At 36.9% G+C, this 14315-nt stretch overlaps 1 protein-coding gene across 2 annotated transcripts in view; it reads left to right on the top strand.

The window, feature by feature from the left end:
- Positions 1–4858: 4858 nt before the first annotated feature.
- LOC123564523 (ethanolamine-phosphate cytidylyltransferase-like) overlaps positions 4859–14315 on the top strand; it is a 59137-nt gene continuing 49680 nt past the window's right edge. Inside the window, exon 1 of one of the 2 annotated variants that reach the window (XM_045358173.2) lies at positions 4859–4996. In XM_045358173.2, coding sequence (XP_045214108.2) covers positions 4908–4996 — 89 coding nt within the window. In that variant the 5' untranslated portion in view covers positions 4859–4907. The remainder of the gene's footprint in view (positions 4997–14315) is intronic. The other variant, XM_045358174.2, reaches the window with a different exon arrangement.

A 14315-nucleotide genomic window follows, 5' to 3' on the forward strand; every position in this document is an offset into this window, starting at 1 on the left:
AGATATATGTGTCTTGAACAATAATCATTTGGTAAGTGCGGATTCATTTTATCTTAACCTGTGCTACAAACAAATGTGATTTTGACAATTTCAAAACTTTTTTCCAGTTTTAATAGCGCCGAAAAATTATTCACACATCCTTTCAGTATATACTGATGTCAACAATAGATATAAATTGTGTATATAAATATTTAATAAAGAACTTACATATAACTAGTCTATACATTATGGTCGTCTCTTTAATCCGAAGTTGGCAGAAGATGTATGACATCGATAGCGAGAAAAGCGTCTACGAATAGGTGTGCTAGTCGCTATAGTAACCTGTGATATGTGTAATAGAATTACTGGTTGTCAATAGTTCTACATCACGACCGTTTTAGTTCATACTTTTTGAGTGAACAAAATAAATGAATTAGCACGTGAACGACAAAACAGAACCACTGAGCATGTGGACGATAGAACAGAACCACTGAGCATGTGAACGACAAAACAGAACCACTGAGCATGTGAACGACAGAACAGAACCACTGAGCATGTGAACAGAACTACTGAGCATGTGAACGACAGAACAGAACCACTGAGCATGTGAACCACTGAGCATGTGAACGACAGAACAGAGCCACTGAGCATGTGAACGTCAGAACAGAACCACTGAGCATGTGAACGACAAAACAAAACCACTGAGCATGTGAACGACAGAACAGAACCACTGAGCATGTGAACGACAAAACAGAACCACTGAGCAATTGAACGACAAAACAGAACCACTGAGCATGTGAACGACAAAACAGAACCGCTGTATTCTATAAGAGAGATCTTTTGAACGATGATGAAAGTTTATGTTTTTAAGCGTAACTCACATAGTCGCAGAAACAGTTCCAGCTATGACAATTCAGGTAAACTATATGATGAGTTTTGTTATGTCGCATTGGAGTGCGTGCGACTTTTGTAACACATTCCATTTAATTATGTTGTCTTGGCGCGCCTGCAAACTCGACATGAAGAAATGTTGAACGTTTTTGGCGTCGTTTTGACGAAACAAAAAAACGCGACAGAACGAAACTTATTACAATGAATAAGGATAGATTGCCAAAGAGATTTTTTTTATTTCGGACTATAATAGCTGCATCAATACTAGTAATTGGTCTAGTGAAATCAGATCCATTACAGACACACTTAGATTTAATACATTTTTAATGAGAAAATGTCGCGTGTCAAAACGACACATAAATCTTTCAACATTTCGTTATGGCGCGTTGATACTCGAACCAGGATGACACAACGAATTTCAGTCCTGTATCAGCCACCCTAAAAATGTGCTTGAACTAAGTATGAAACATATTGCAACGTGAAAAGCACATTTTCTTGCTGTTCTATCATGTTTCAGAAAACTTCTTTTTAGCATTTCCCTGCCCACCCTACCAACCGCCTCTGTTGGCCACCAACGTTTGAATATGTTGAATATGACTTCTAGGCGAATACTCCGATAATGATTATAATAAGTTATTTACCTGTATAATTCAAACTGAAAAAAATGTAAACAAAAAACAACCCAAAACTAGAGAAAAACAGAAAAACATATATGTTTCCAACTACTATCCACACAGAAATTGAAAATGTCATAAATTAAGGACCATAAATCCAGGGAAACTCAATTAACCATAACATTACGACGACAAGATTTAGCTTACCAAAAGGTTCCTTCTAGCGCATATTAAATATTCTTTTTAAAGGATCTGTTTCTAGCATCCTGATACAGATGTTTAATAAAACAATTCTGAAAAATGTGTTTTGTTAGTTCACGTGCATTCTTATCTATTTAAAAGCATTTAAGTTATTTCACACATTTATTTAACTTATTATAATAATCAAACACCTTCTACCTAAATATTATAGCTCTATCAGCGGACAATAAATAATAAAGACCATCATTCTATCAAAATTTCGGGAATCCTCTGTCGGAACCTTCCCTAGTGTCACAGATCGGAATTTGGCCATATGTTAGCCTCTTTGTAAATTGAAAGTTTCACATAGCAATACATGGACAGAAAACTGCTGCCAAACGCCCTTAATTGCATAGCATGATCGATACTTCCACCTCCAGAACGAAATATGACCGTCTGGGTCCGTAAAAGTTAAGCTAGAAGAGAATGAAACCAAGTAGAATAATAGCAGATGATATTTTTGGGCGGGAGTCTATTTGTAGATGATGCATATTCATTTAAATAATCTCGATTCTTCATTATTACAAGTTAGATTTGGAGTAATATGATTTAAACTATGTTATTATTTCTTGAAGGTCTGTTATTAAGTACATTTTGTAATTGTATTTCACTAAACTTTAGTCTAAATATTGACTTAAAGATGCGTAAACACACACTGGCAAAGAGGCTATTTGTAATGAATATGCATGAGTACAAATGGCGGCGCCTACTGGAATTCGGATGCCTTTGATGATACCCTTGTATCCATTACCTGCTCAGTCAAGTGTGACATGTTCACCATAAGTGTTCCTTCTCTTGAGGAACAATAAACTGTTATGTACAAGACAAGTTGTTCCCCATTTTGCTTCACTTTATTGTTTTATTTATATTGACAATTTATTGTAAAATCTGTCCTAGTTTTAAGACATCATGTATGTCAATAAGTTGGCTGTATTCTATGATTATTTAGAAGGTTCCATCACAAATACTGATAAACAGCTGCAGGTTATTTATTTATTTATTTTGTAGATTATATTGCAGTAATTCGGTCATAAATGTGCTTCCATGGTATAGAAAGAAAGAAGTCCCTAATAAATAGATCCTATTTTTCTCTCCATTTTTCGCGCATTTGCGCGTAAATCGGAGGCCAAATGGGCATTATTTCACTCGTGGAATGAATTTTACATAAAATAGGACACTTTTCATGCTTATATTCACATGTTTTCGAGTTGTTTACTTGAAAACGAAAGTAGAGTGTTTATTCTGCGGACCGCTTTCTGAAATGCGGCCACATGAGGGTACCTAACTTCAGTTGACTTGCAATTCACTGCATACTATTCAACACCGCTTTTCTTTTTGTTTTCTTTGAGCAAATATATGGATATCTTGTGGAAAATAGGTCTACGACGGAGTGAAAATCTAGAAACTGTGTGGTCCCCCGACACTGATACTCTCATTGATCAGCTTACGTCTGTGCAGCGCAAGGCTGCACGCTAGGCCAAGCGTGATTACGTCCGTACTTCCAGTGTAGACAACATGTTGACCTCCCTAAATTGGCGGCGCCTTGCACTACGTCGCTTTGACCAGCGCCTGGTTATGTTCTATAAGGCGTAAAAAAATTTGTTTATTTCTGGTATCCCGACCTACCCTAAATTTTCGGCCCGGCCCTAAATGTTTTTATGGCCTTGGAGAATATTTTTTCCAACTTTTTAACAAAAAGATGCAAAACTGCACTTTTTATGCTTTAAACATGGCCAGTGATGTTAGAAATCAACTTACTGATGCTCTAAAGGCATAACCCCCTTATTTGTAATCATTTTTTTGACAAAAAAATAATTTCCGAAAAGTCTCCCTTAATAAAAAAAAAATTCTAAAAAAAAAAAAAATTTCGACCTATCTACCCTAATTTTTTTGAGCATGATACCGGAAACAAAGATTATTTTTTTAGGCCTAACATCTTGCATAACCAGGTCGCCATCCCACTAGGACGGATTACACCAAAGCGGAAGTGACTACTCAGTGTGACATGTGAAGTAGTCCAAAATGTAGTTCCATGCTATGGATGAAATCTAGTATGATGAGTGAAATGAGGAGGTGACAGTTAAACTTTTGGCTTATTTTTATTGCTTATTGTATTGAGAAAAGATCTAGACCATTTTCACTGTGAATTTCCTGGAATAAGTTTTATTCTTTGTTAAAAATGTCTACCTACGCGTAATTGCTAAACGGCTGTTTACATGGGGGCATTTTTAGAGGGTGATGTTTCTCAGAACAGATTATTTTTCTTATATACAACATAACATGTCAATATTTTTCTATTTTTGATAAGAAGACATGTTTTACTAAATGACCATATAAAGTGCTGAAAATGGGGTCTGAATGTTTTGTTATTAATATGAAATAAATAAGGAATTGAATTGGTAGAATGTAACCACTACCGGACTACCTAACACCCAATACTACATCTTCCAGAGCCAGAACCACTCATTCCCAGGCATTCGTTCAAGTATCACCCTCATCTAACTATCACAACTTTTCATTCTTCCCTTGCCTTCAGATGTTGTCAACTCGTCTGGGCCAGTGTTCAGTCAGGCTGTTTACATAAGCCAGATTGAGCACATCTCACCTTAAACAACCTGCCCTGTTTTTAACCTGTTTTTTAATCATTCTTTTTCTTGCTTTTTACCTTTACTTTTACTTTTTTTATATTCTCGCTTGTTGACGCGCAAAGTCTAGGTCCCCAGCAGGGGTTTGACTAAATGGCAGATAAATGGCAGATAGGATTTCTGATTTTAATGACAGGCGAAATGAAACTGAAAATAGCTTTTCGAATATTCCATACTGTAATAACTTACGTTTTCTGTCCTTTTCCTGAATACGCATCTAAATGAATACAGAAATCAGTTATTTTACGAAAAAGTACACTGAGATCGAACTTGCATCAATTATTTTATGAACATCATCGATGTAATCTTAAATGAATAATTTATCAGTCAAGTTTGTAATATATATTTTCTTTATCAGCGTGTTTTATGCACTGACGCATATTTCGAAAATAATTCCTTATAAAAATTCTAAAACTGATTTTTCCTTCCATTGTTTATTTTCTTTTGCATCTGCTAATAATAACATCATATCCAATAATGAATTAGGCAGGCCGCCCGGTATCTACTTCTGTGTTACGGCATTTAGTCTCTACTTTTCATGATGGCGACGAAAAGGGAAGTTACGACGACAGGGGAACAAAATGACACCAAAAGGAAAAAAGAAGTTAGAGTTTGGATGGATGGATGGTATTTTCATTACTATCATTTATTTTCTAATTTATGAATAATTGCTGGTAACAATTTTTGATTGCATCTTGGTTGCATGTCCAATCATGTTTTGACAGCTAGTGATTCGTTCTCTGACAGTTTCGATCCCGGGCCTTTATTCACTGTTGTTTGCACAGAGAACTTCAAAGTGTGTTACTCGATTCTTTCACATTAACATATGTGTGATTTAAAGTTAATGGAAAATTAAGATATTGTTTTGTTTCTTCATGTCGAGTTTGCAGGGGCGCCAAGACATCATGGCAGGGGTGGAGGACAATGGGGAGTGTGGGAGGGCCCTGACCCCAATTGTCTGTGCATGAGGTCTGGTTAGTCCAACAAATTTCGCGCAATCATATAAAATATTTAGATAATTTTTTCATATGGGCAATATCTCCACTGGCATCAAACACTCGAAAGACTAAAATAGCGGAGGAAATTTCTCATGAAATTTTCATCGCTGCCAACACTTTACATGCTACAAGTTTAATTGATGATCATGTCATCAGGAAGGTCTAATATGGGGAGTAGAAACTCCGTATAAATCAATACATTTATCTGTATTATGCTGTCATCCATACCTGTAAATATCGACCAGTCGTAAGCGATCGATATTTTGTTTTCGCCACTATCGATTAGCGTGTAATTAGCATATTACCTCATGTTAATCATGGAGCTATAACACTAATTGTTCAAAGGGTTTACCAGTCACATGTAAAGTGGCATTAATTAGATGATCAGTGATTGATCTAAAGGGATTCTGAAGCAAAAACAGCATGTGACTGCATGTGGTGATATGCTTAATTACTATGAATTAACTCGAGCTCACTTCCCTGAAGAAATATTTTGCCACGTAACTTCAAACCCTTATCAAAGGGCCGATTTTTGTTGGATTTGAATAAAAAAAAATGGAAAATAACAGAAAGCTGACACTTTTCTTAATCTTGTAGAGCCATAATTATAATTATTGTTTATAATGTCAGATTTCTACATACAGAAACAAACATTTTTCTTGAACGTAGGGAATGTTTCAAACAAAATTGTTGTTTAAACTCCAAAAATTAGTTTAATAAATTTAATCTTAAAACTGATGTGTGAAAAATACAATGTATCTAAATTAAAATAACAATTTTTTTGTTTTAAAAGGCTGACAACGAAGTTACAAATTTAGTATTCCGAACTTTTAGATAAAACTGCAGAAAATCATCTAGGTTTAACACCCATTTAAATGGTGAAGAACAGAGCAATATCATAAACAAATATTTTCAGGCAACAGTTTACAGTTTTGAGTTGCTATTTCCATTAAAATTTGTCCTAATTGTTTTGTTCTAAATACTCTGAATCAACAAGGCAAATATCATGTAAAAAACGACATCTTTCTCTCTGGGTAAGACAAGTCTAGATTTAGCCATTTTCACAGGACGAAAAGTAATATTACCGGTAATGTAGATATTTTCCATTTAAAAACAGATGCAGGCAATAATTTCATGGCAGAACTTCTGTTTTCAACAAAAAATTCAACAAATGCTTTCCCAGATTTTCACTGAAAGGACGAGTTAAACTGTAAGGCGTAAGTGTTTGAGTAATAGCAGAAAAACCTACGGCATACGCTTCGATTGGACGACAGCATAAGATAAGATAAATGCCCGGTTTCCAGTCCCCGTATCAGTTGTTCCAGATGTCATGAAGCGGCCATAAATTCAAATAAAACTTACATGTATCAAAAGGGGATTCAATACCTCATTGATTTATGTAAAAATGATAAATCATTTCCAAAATTACAGATTGTCTGGTGATTTAAACTTTAAGGTAAGGTAAAGGTAAGCTTTATTTAACGTCACACATAATCAAAATATAACATCAGCTACAAAGCTCTTGTGCGACAAGCTAGGTATCCAGTAACAGATACTTACCTGTGCTTATTTTACCTCCAGGTATTCCCTTTAAATGCTGAGTGCTTGAGCAAGGTAGCTGCCAGTACCATTTTTCACGTCTTTGGTATGACATGGCAGGGGATCAAACCCAAGACCTCCCGCACTTAAAGCGGACACTCCACCACTGAGGTGGTTTACCTTTACCTTTAACCAAATGGTAAAATTTTCCAGAAAAAGCTAAGTCTAACACTAAAGAAGAACCATATAATTCTCCAGATTGTAAATTTACAGATTTTTGTCATCTGTAAATTTACAGAGTGAATGAAAGCTGCTGAAATGTAGTTGTCCTCAAATTGCAGCTATAATGGATAATTGGCTGATTTGCTGATGGACCTGTTTTTAGCTTGACTTTTTGAAGAAAAAGTAGAGCTATTGCACTCTCCCCAGCGAAGGCATCAGCATCGGCGTCGCCATTGGTTCAAGTCTTTGATAAAGTCAAATATCTCTGTTACTATCAAAACTATTGGCTTGAAACTTAAAATATTGAGTTATGCCCCTTTCTAACAGGAGAAACAATGATTTGAATGGTGAAATTGCCCCTTTTTGACTAAGATTGTTTTGGTAAATTTTTTGATAAAATCAATTATCTCTGTTACTACCAATGTTTTTGGCTTGAAACTTAATATAGTTATTTACTATCAGAGTCTACACCAGGAGAAACAATCCCCTTAACTCTTGATTTGAATTTTGACAGAGTTATGCCCCTTTTTATCTTAGATTTTTTTTGGTTAAAATTTTATAATGTTTTTACTGGCAAAGCTCTAATTCAGAGTCAAGCACTGAGAAAAGTCAAGTGCGCTGTCATGAGACAGCTCTTGTTGGTGATAGACTTTTATTTGAGGCTTGTTGCCTTTTCTTTAGATTTCATTTTAAGTATGCTACCTTTCCTTTAGATAGCTTGACAGCATCATCAGTTTAGGTGATCAAAGCATGGCTGAACTTCTGTTATCCTAGTCAATGAAAGAAAATAATAATACACATTAAAGATGAAGATAAAGCTCACCCGCTAAGCAGAATATGGAGAGTGCAGATCTGTGGATTGTGAATTTGATCCCTTGTCGACTGTCTAGTGTATGTTCTACGTAACAGTTTGATAAAAGACATTGTATCTGCGTCCATTCATCCTCCAAGTCTGATTCATGTGGGGAAGTTGGCAGTTAATTGTTGAGAACAAGTTTGTTCTGGTACAGAATCCAGGAACAGTGGTTAGGTTAACTGCCCACTGTTACATAACTGAATTACTGTCGAAAAATGGTGTTAAACCCAAAACGAACAAACATAAAGATGAAAATAAGACCATGCTTTTCTTTGTAAATCATGTAGATATTTACTGAATTTTCATTCCCATCTTTAAAGTTAGGGTGAGCTACTGGTATAGGTGGGTAGTCAAGCAACCATGGTCCACAATTAACATGAACATTTCTCTGAAATTACTGGTCAGCATAATCTCCAAACTTAGTTTGTAGCATCCAGTATAGGTTCTCTCTAAAGTTTGTTTTAAATGGTTCTGCATGACCCCTTTCAGGTACCTCTACGGCTAAAGTTACAAAAATCTTTTTGTTGTGCCCCTCCCCCCAACCCCATCCCACCCCACCCCACCCCATGAGTGGCGGGAGCATATAGATTTGGTCTTGTCTGTCCGTCCGAAGTTCGTGACGCGCCTAGCTCAAAGAGTATTTGATATAAATTGATGAAACCTTGCATCATGTCTTTATCATGATATGAACTTGTGCACCTCCTATTTTTTGTCTGGCTCCGCCCCCTAATTCAAGAGTTATGGTCCCTGAAATAGTAAATAATGCACATTTTCACCTTGTGACAAGCCTAGCTCAAAAAGTATATTTTTCATCTAGCTCTGGCACCTATTTCCAGAGTTATGGCCCCTGAAATAGTCAAAAATGCACATTTTCACATTATGACACGCCTAGCTCAAAAAATATTTGATATAGATTCATGAAACCTTGCATGAGTCTTAATCATGATATGAACTTGAGCACCTCCTATTTTTCATCTGGGTCCGCCCCCTATTTCCAGAGTTATGGCCCCTGAAGTAGCCAAAAATGCACATTTTCAGCTTGTGTCACCTAGCTCAAAAAGTATTTTATTAAACCTTGCACAAGTCTTTATCATGATATGAACTAGCGCACCTTCTACTTTTTTTATCTAGGTCCGCCCCTATTTCCAGAGTTATGGCCCCTGAAATAGTCAAAAATGCACATTTTAGAATAGTTGAGCGCGCTGTCCACTGACAGCTCTTGTTGTTTGTGATGTTCATAGCTCAAAAAGTATATGGCCTAGAATAATGAATCCTTTTCATAAAATGTTTGTTGAGGCTATACCTCCTTAAGACTGCAAACATTTGAATTATTGCCCCTTATTTGTGACAAATGTACCAGTGGGGGGCACACCCTGTGTCCTACAGACACATTCTAGTTAATGAACAGATAGATGAGTCTTCATTAAATTGACCTATAGTATCATTATTATTATAAGTCTTCCACTTTTTAGCTCACCTGTCACAAAGTGACAAGATGAGCTTTTGTGATCGCGTGGCGTCCGTCGTCCGTGCGTGCGTCCGTAAACTTTTGCTTGTGACCACTCTAGAGGTCACATTTTTCATGGGATCTTTATGAAAGTTGGTCAGAATGTCTTGATGATATCTAGGTCAAGTTCGAAACTGGGTCAAGTGCGATCCAAAACTGGGTCAGTAGGTCTAAAAATAGAAAAACCTTGTGACCTCTGTAAAGGCCATACTTTTCAACAGATCTTCATGAAAATTGGTCAGAATGTTCACCTTGATGATATCTAGGTCAAGTTCGAAACTGGTTCACATGATTTCAAAAACTAGGTCAGTAGGTCAAATAATAAAAAAAACCTTGTGACCTCTCTAGAGGCCATATTTTTCATGGGATCTGTATGAAAGTTGGTCAGAATGTTCATCTTGATGATATCTAGATCAAGTTCGAAACTGGGTCAACTGCGTCAAAAACTAGGTCAGTAGGTCTAAAAATAGAAAAACCTTGTGACCTCTCTAGAGGCCATACTTTTTAATGGATCTTCATGAAAATTAGTCAGAATGTTCACCTTGATGATATCTAGGTCAAGTTTGAAACTGGGTCACGTGCCTTCAAAAACTAGGTCAGTAGGTCAAATAATAGAAAAACCTGGTGACCTCTCTAGAAGTGGTATTTTTCATGAGATCTGTATGAAAGTTGGTCTGAATGTTCATCTTGATGATATCTAGGTCAGATTCAAAACCGGGTCAACTGCAGTCAAAAACTAGGTCAGTAGGTCTAAAAATAGAAAAACCTTGTGACCTCTCTAGAGGCCATACTTTTCAATGGATCTTCATGAAAATTGGTCAGAATGTTCACCTTGATGATATCTAGTTCAGCTTCGAAACTGGGTCACATGAGCTCAAAAACTAGGTCAGTAGGTCAAATAATAAAAAGACGTTGTGACCTCTCTAGAGGTCACATTTTTCATGGGATCTGTGTGAAAGTTGGTCTGAATGTTCATCTTGATGATATCTAGATCAAGTTTGAAACTGGGTCAACTGCGGTCAAAAACTAGGTCAGTAGGTCTAAAAATAGAAAAAACTTTTGACCTCTCTAGAGGCCATATTTTTCAATGGATCTTCATGAAAATTGGTCAGAATGTTCATCTTGATGATATCTAGTTCAAGTTCGAAACTGGGTCACATACGGTCAAAAACTAGGTCAGTAGGTCTAAAAATAGAAAAACCTTGTGACCTCTCTAAAAGCCATATTTTTCATGAGATCTTCATGAAAATTGTTGAGAATGTTCATCTTGATGATATCTAGGTCAAGTTCAAAACTGGGTCACATGCCTTCAAAAACTAGGTCATTAGGTCAAATAATAGAAAAACCTGGTGACCTCTCTAGAGGCCATATTTTTCAATGGATCTTCATGAAAATTGGTCAGAATTTTTATCTTGATGATATCTAGGTCAAGTTCAAAACTGGGTCACATGAGCTCAAAAACTAGGTCAGTATGTCAAATAATAGAAAAAACGACGTCATACACAGTTCAAAATGGGGTCATGTGGGGACCGGTGAGCGATTCAGGACCATCATGGTCCTCTTGTTTTGAAATGGGGACACTGTACCGCTTTTAAGGGCAGCTAAAGGTTAGTACGGAAATACCTTTAAGTGACTAAAAATCTTCTGACGAATAGTGTGATGGATCTTCATCTAACTTGTTGTGGAGTATCCTTATAAGGTCTACTCCCAAACTAAAACTTATTCAAATTTTGGGGCTTGGTCCTTTTTAAAGGTGGCCACTGGAGCCAAAAATTGAAATACTTTCAAACCTTTCTATAAAGAGTTAAACCACCCTTGGGAGAGCCAAAATGTGGTCTTTATTGGGAGGTGGTCTTTATTCACAGGGTAAAATAAACTGTAGATATTAAAATGGGAAACAAAACATGTGGTATATAGAGCCAGGTGGTCTCTGTTCAGAGGTGGTCTTTAACACAGGTTTGACTTTACCATTAATTTCTTTGCATAAATAGTGTGATGGATCTTCATCAGACATAGTCTGTAGCATTATGATAAAGTTCTGTCCCAAATATGTTCATTTTGGGGCATTTGGCACCATTATGGGGCTGCTAGAGCTAAAAATAGAAAAAACTTTTAACAGCCTCGTTCTCATGAATGGCTGAATTGATCTTCTCTTCAGAGCTAAAAATAGAATTTTTTTTATCTTTATTAGACTTGATCTATAGCATTATTCAAAATTCCTTTCTCAAATTTGTTACAATAGGGGAGCTTGGTCCCTTTTAAGGTCCACTAGAGCTAAAAATAGGAATATCTTTAACATCTTCCTTTTATAAATTGCTTGATAGATCTTCATCAGCCTTGGTCTGTATGATCATTATAAGGTCCTCCCAAAAATGTATTCAAGTGGGGTGCTTGGCCACTTCAGGGGCTGCTAGGGCTAAAAACAAAATACTTTAAAACAATTTCTAATGAAGCTTATGATTGTCCATTCAATAACTTCTGAAAGTACAAACTTGTTGAATTCATTTTTGGTGCAAAGGTATTATGGTTATAAGATACAGACCAAGTTCAATTCGAGTTACAATCCACCATTTTTGGCAGAGTTGTGGCCCTAAAATTTGGTTTTCTGTTTTCTAACTCTTTAACAGATGAATGGATTGGATTTATTATATCCTAGTAAACTTTTTACACTGTCATGTTATTCTGAAAATAAGATTCTTTACTAACAGCTTTAACAGGACTTTAGTTCCTACAGGAATGCAGAGTTACAGGGTTATCATTTAGTCTGCTTAAAGGCTGAAAGGCGTAGAGTTTGTTGATATGTGTTCTAAGCTGGAAGACCAGTGAACAGTGACAAGAATTTTCATTGATATTCTTTAAGGTGTACTGAAATCATATTAACCAAAAATATTTCAAAAAATGGTACTGAACCTCATAAAAGTCTTTAACCCTCATCATGCTGGACACGATTGGTTCTGCCTTCGCGCCCAGTGTAGATCTTGATCAGCCTGCACATCCATGCAGTCTGATCAAGATCTGCACTGTTCGCCATTCAGTCAGTATCTTTTTGGTAAGACCCCTTTTAACAGTTAATGGTACTGTCCAAATTGAAAGATGGTCAAGTTCATTATAGAAATTTAGCAGGGTAAGGGCTGATTCAAGACAGATATTATTGATTGTAGGTAATAATTTTATGTAATGAATACACTGATATTATGTTTACATAATATGATTTAATCAATTATCAGTAATTGTTAACACTAAATGAAAGATTAGATTAGATTTGATGCACTTAATATGCATATATAGAAAACACTTATTTAAGGTGGTAAAAGCAGTCATTTTAAGCATTGAAGATATAATATATTTAAATTTATCAGTTGCTGACCTAAACAGTAATTATTATGTCTCCCACCACCACACAGTGGTGTGGGAGTCATATTGATCTACTCCTGTCTGTGTGTCCATGTGTGTGTGTGTGTGTCTGTCTGTCACAAATCTTGTCCATGCTCTAAGTCGAACATTTCTCATCCGATCTTCACCAAACTTAAACAAATTGTGTTTGACCATAAGTCCACGGCCAAGTTCGATAACTAGCCAAATTAGCCCAGGCACTTCGGAATTATAGCCCTTGAATTACTGAAAATCAGCTTTTTAGCTCGACTATTCAAGGAATAGTAGAGCTATTGGACACGCCCATGCGTCCGCGTCCGCGTCCCGATTTGGTTAAGGTTTTGTATGTACGCTGGTATCTCAGTAACCACTTGTGGATTGAAACTGTGATGAAGTGACTTACATTGCACAGGTTCCATTACTCTATTTTGCTTTTTTACAAAATTATGCCCCTTTTTCCACTTAGAAATTTTTATGCCCCCGAAGGGAGGCATATAGTTTTTGAACGGTCTGTCAGTCTGTCGGTCTGTCGGTCTGTCCGCAATTTTCGTGTCCGGTCCATATCTTTGTCATCGATGGATGGATTTTCAAATAACTTGGCATGAATGTGGACCACAGTAAGACGACATGTCGCGCGCAAGACCCAGGTCCGTAGCTCAAAGGTCAAGGTCACACTTAGACATTAAAGGATAGTGCATTGATGGGCGTGTCCGGTCCATATCTTTGTCATTGATGGATGGATTTTCAAATAACTTGGCATGAATGTGAAACACAGTAAGACGACGTGTCGCGCGCAAGACCCAGGTTCGTAGCTCAAAGGTCAAGGTCACACTTAGACATTAAAGGATAGTGCATTGATGGGCGTGTCCGGTCCATATCTTTGTCATCGGTGGATAGATTTTCAAATAACTTGGCATGAATGTGTACCACAGTAAGACGACGTGTGGCGCGCAAGACCCAGGTCCGTAGCTCAAAGGTCAAGGTCACACTTAGACGTTAAAGGTCATTTTTCATGATAGTGCATTGATGGGCGTGTCCGGTCCATATCTTTGTCATTCATGCATGGATTTTAAAATAACTACGCATGAATGTGTGACACAGTAAGACGACGTGTCGCGCGCAAGACCTAGCTCCGTAGGTCAAAGGTCCTAAACTCTAACATCGGCCATAACTACTCATTCAAAGTGCCATCGGGGGCATATGTCATCCTATGGAGACAGCTCTTGTTGGTTAAAGTTTTGTATGTACTTAGCTGGTATCTCAGTAACCACTTGTGGGAAGGGATTGAAACTTCACATACTTGTTCACTGTCATGATCTGACATGCACTAAGCAAGTCCCATAACTCTACTCTTTTTTTTTTTCAAAATTACCGTAGATACCCATGTATAATGCGCAGTTTTTTGACCCCCGGGACCACCCCCGAATCGTGGGTGCGCATAATACACAGGTA

This window comes from Mercenaria mercenaria, chromosome 2, assembly GCF_021730395.1.
Source record: "Mercenaria mercenaria strain notata chromosome 2, MADL_Memer_1, whole genome shotgun sequence".
Lineage (NCBI taxonomy): Eukaryota > Metazoa > Mollusca > Bivalvia > Venerida > Veneridae > Mercenaria > Mercenaria mercenaria.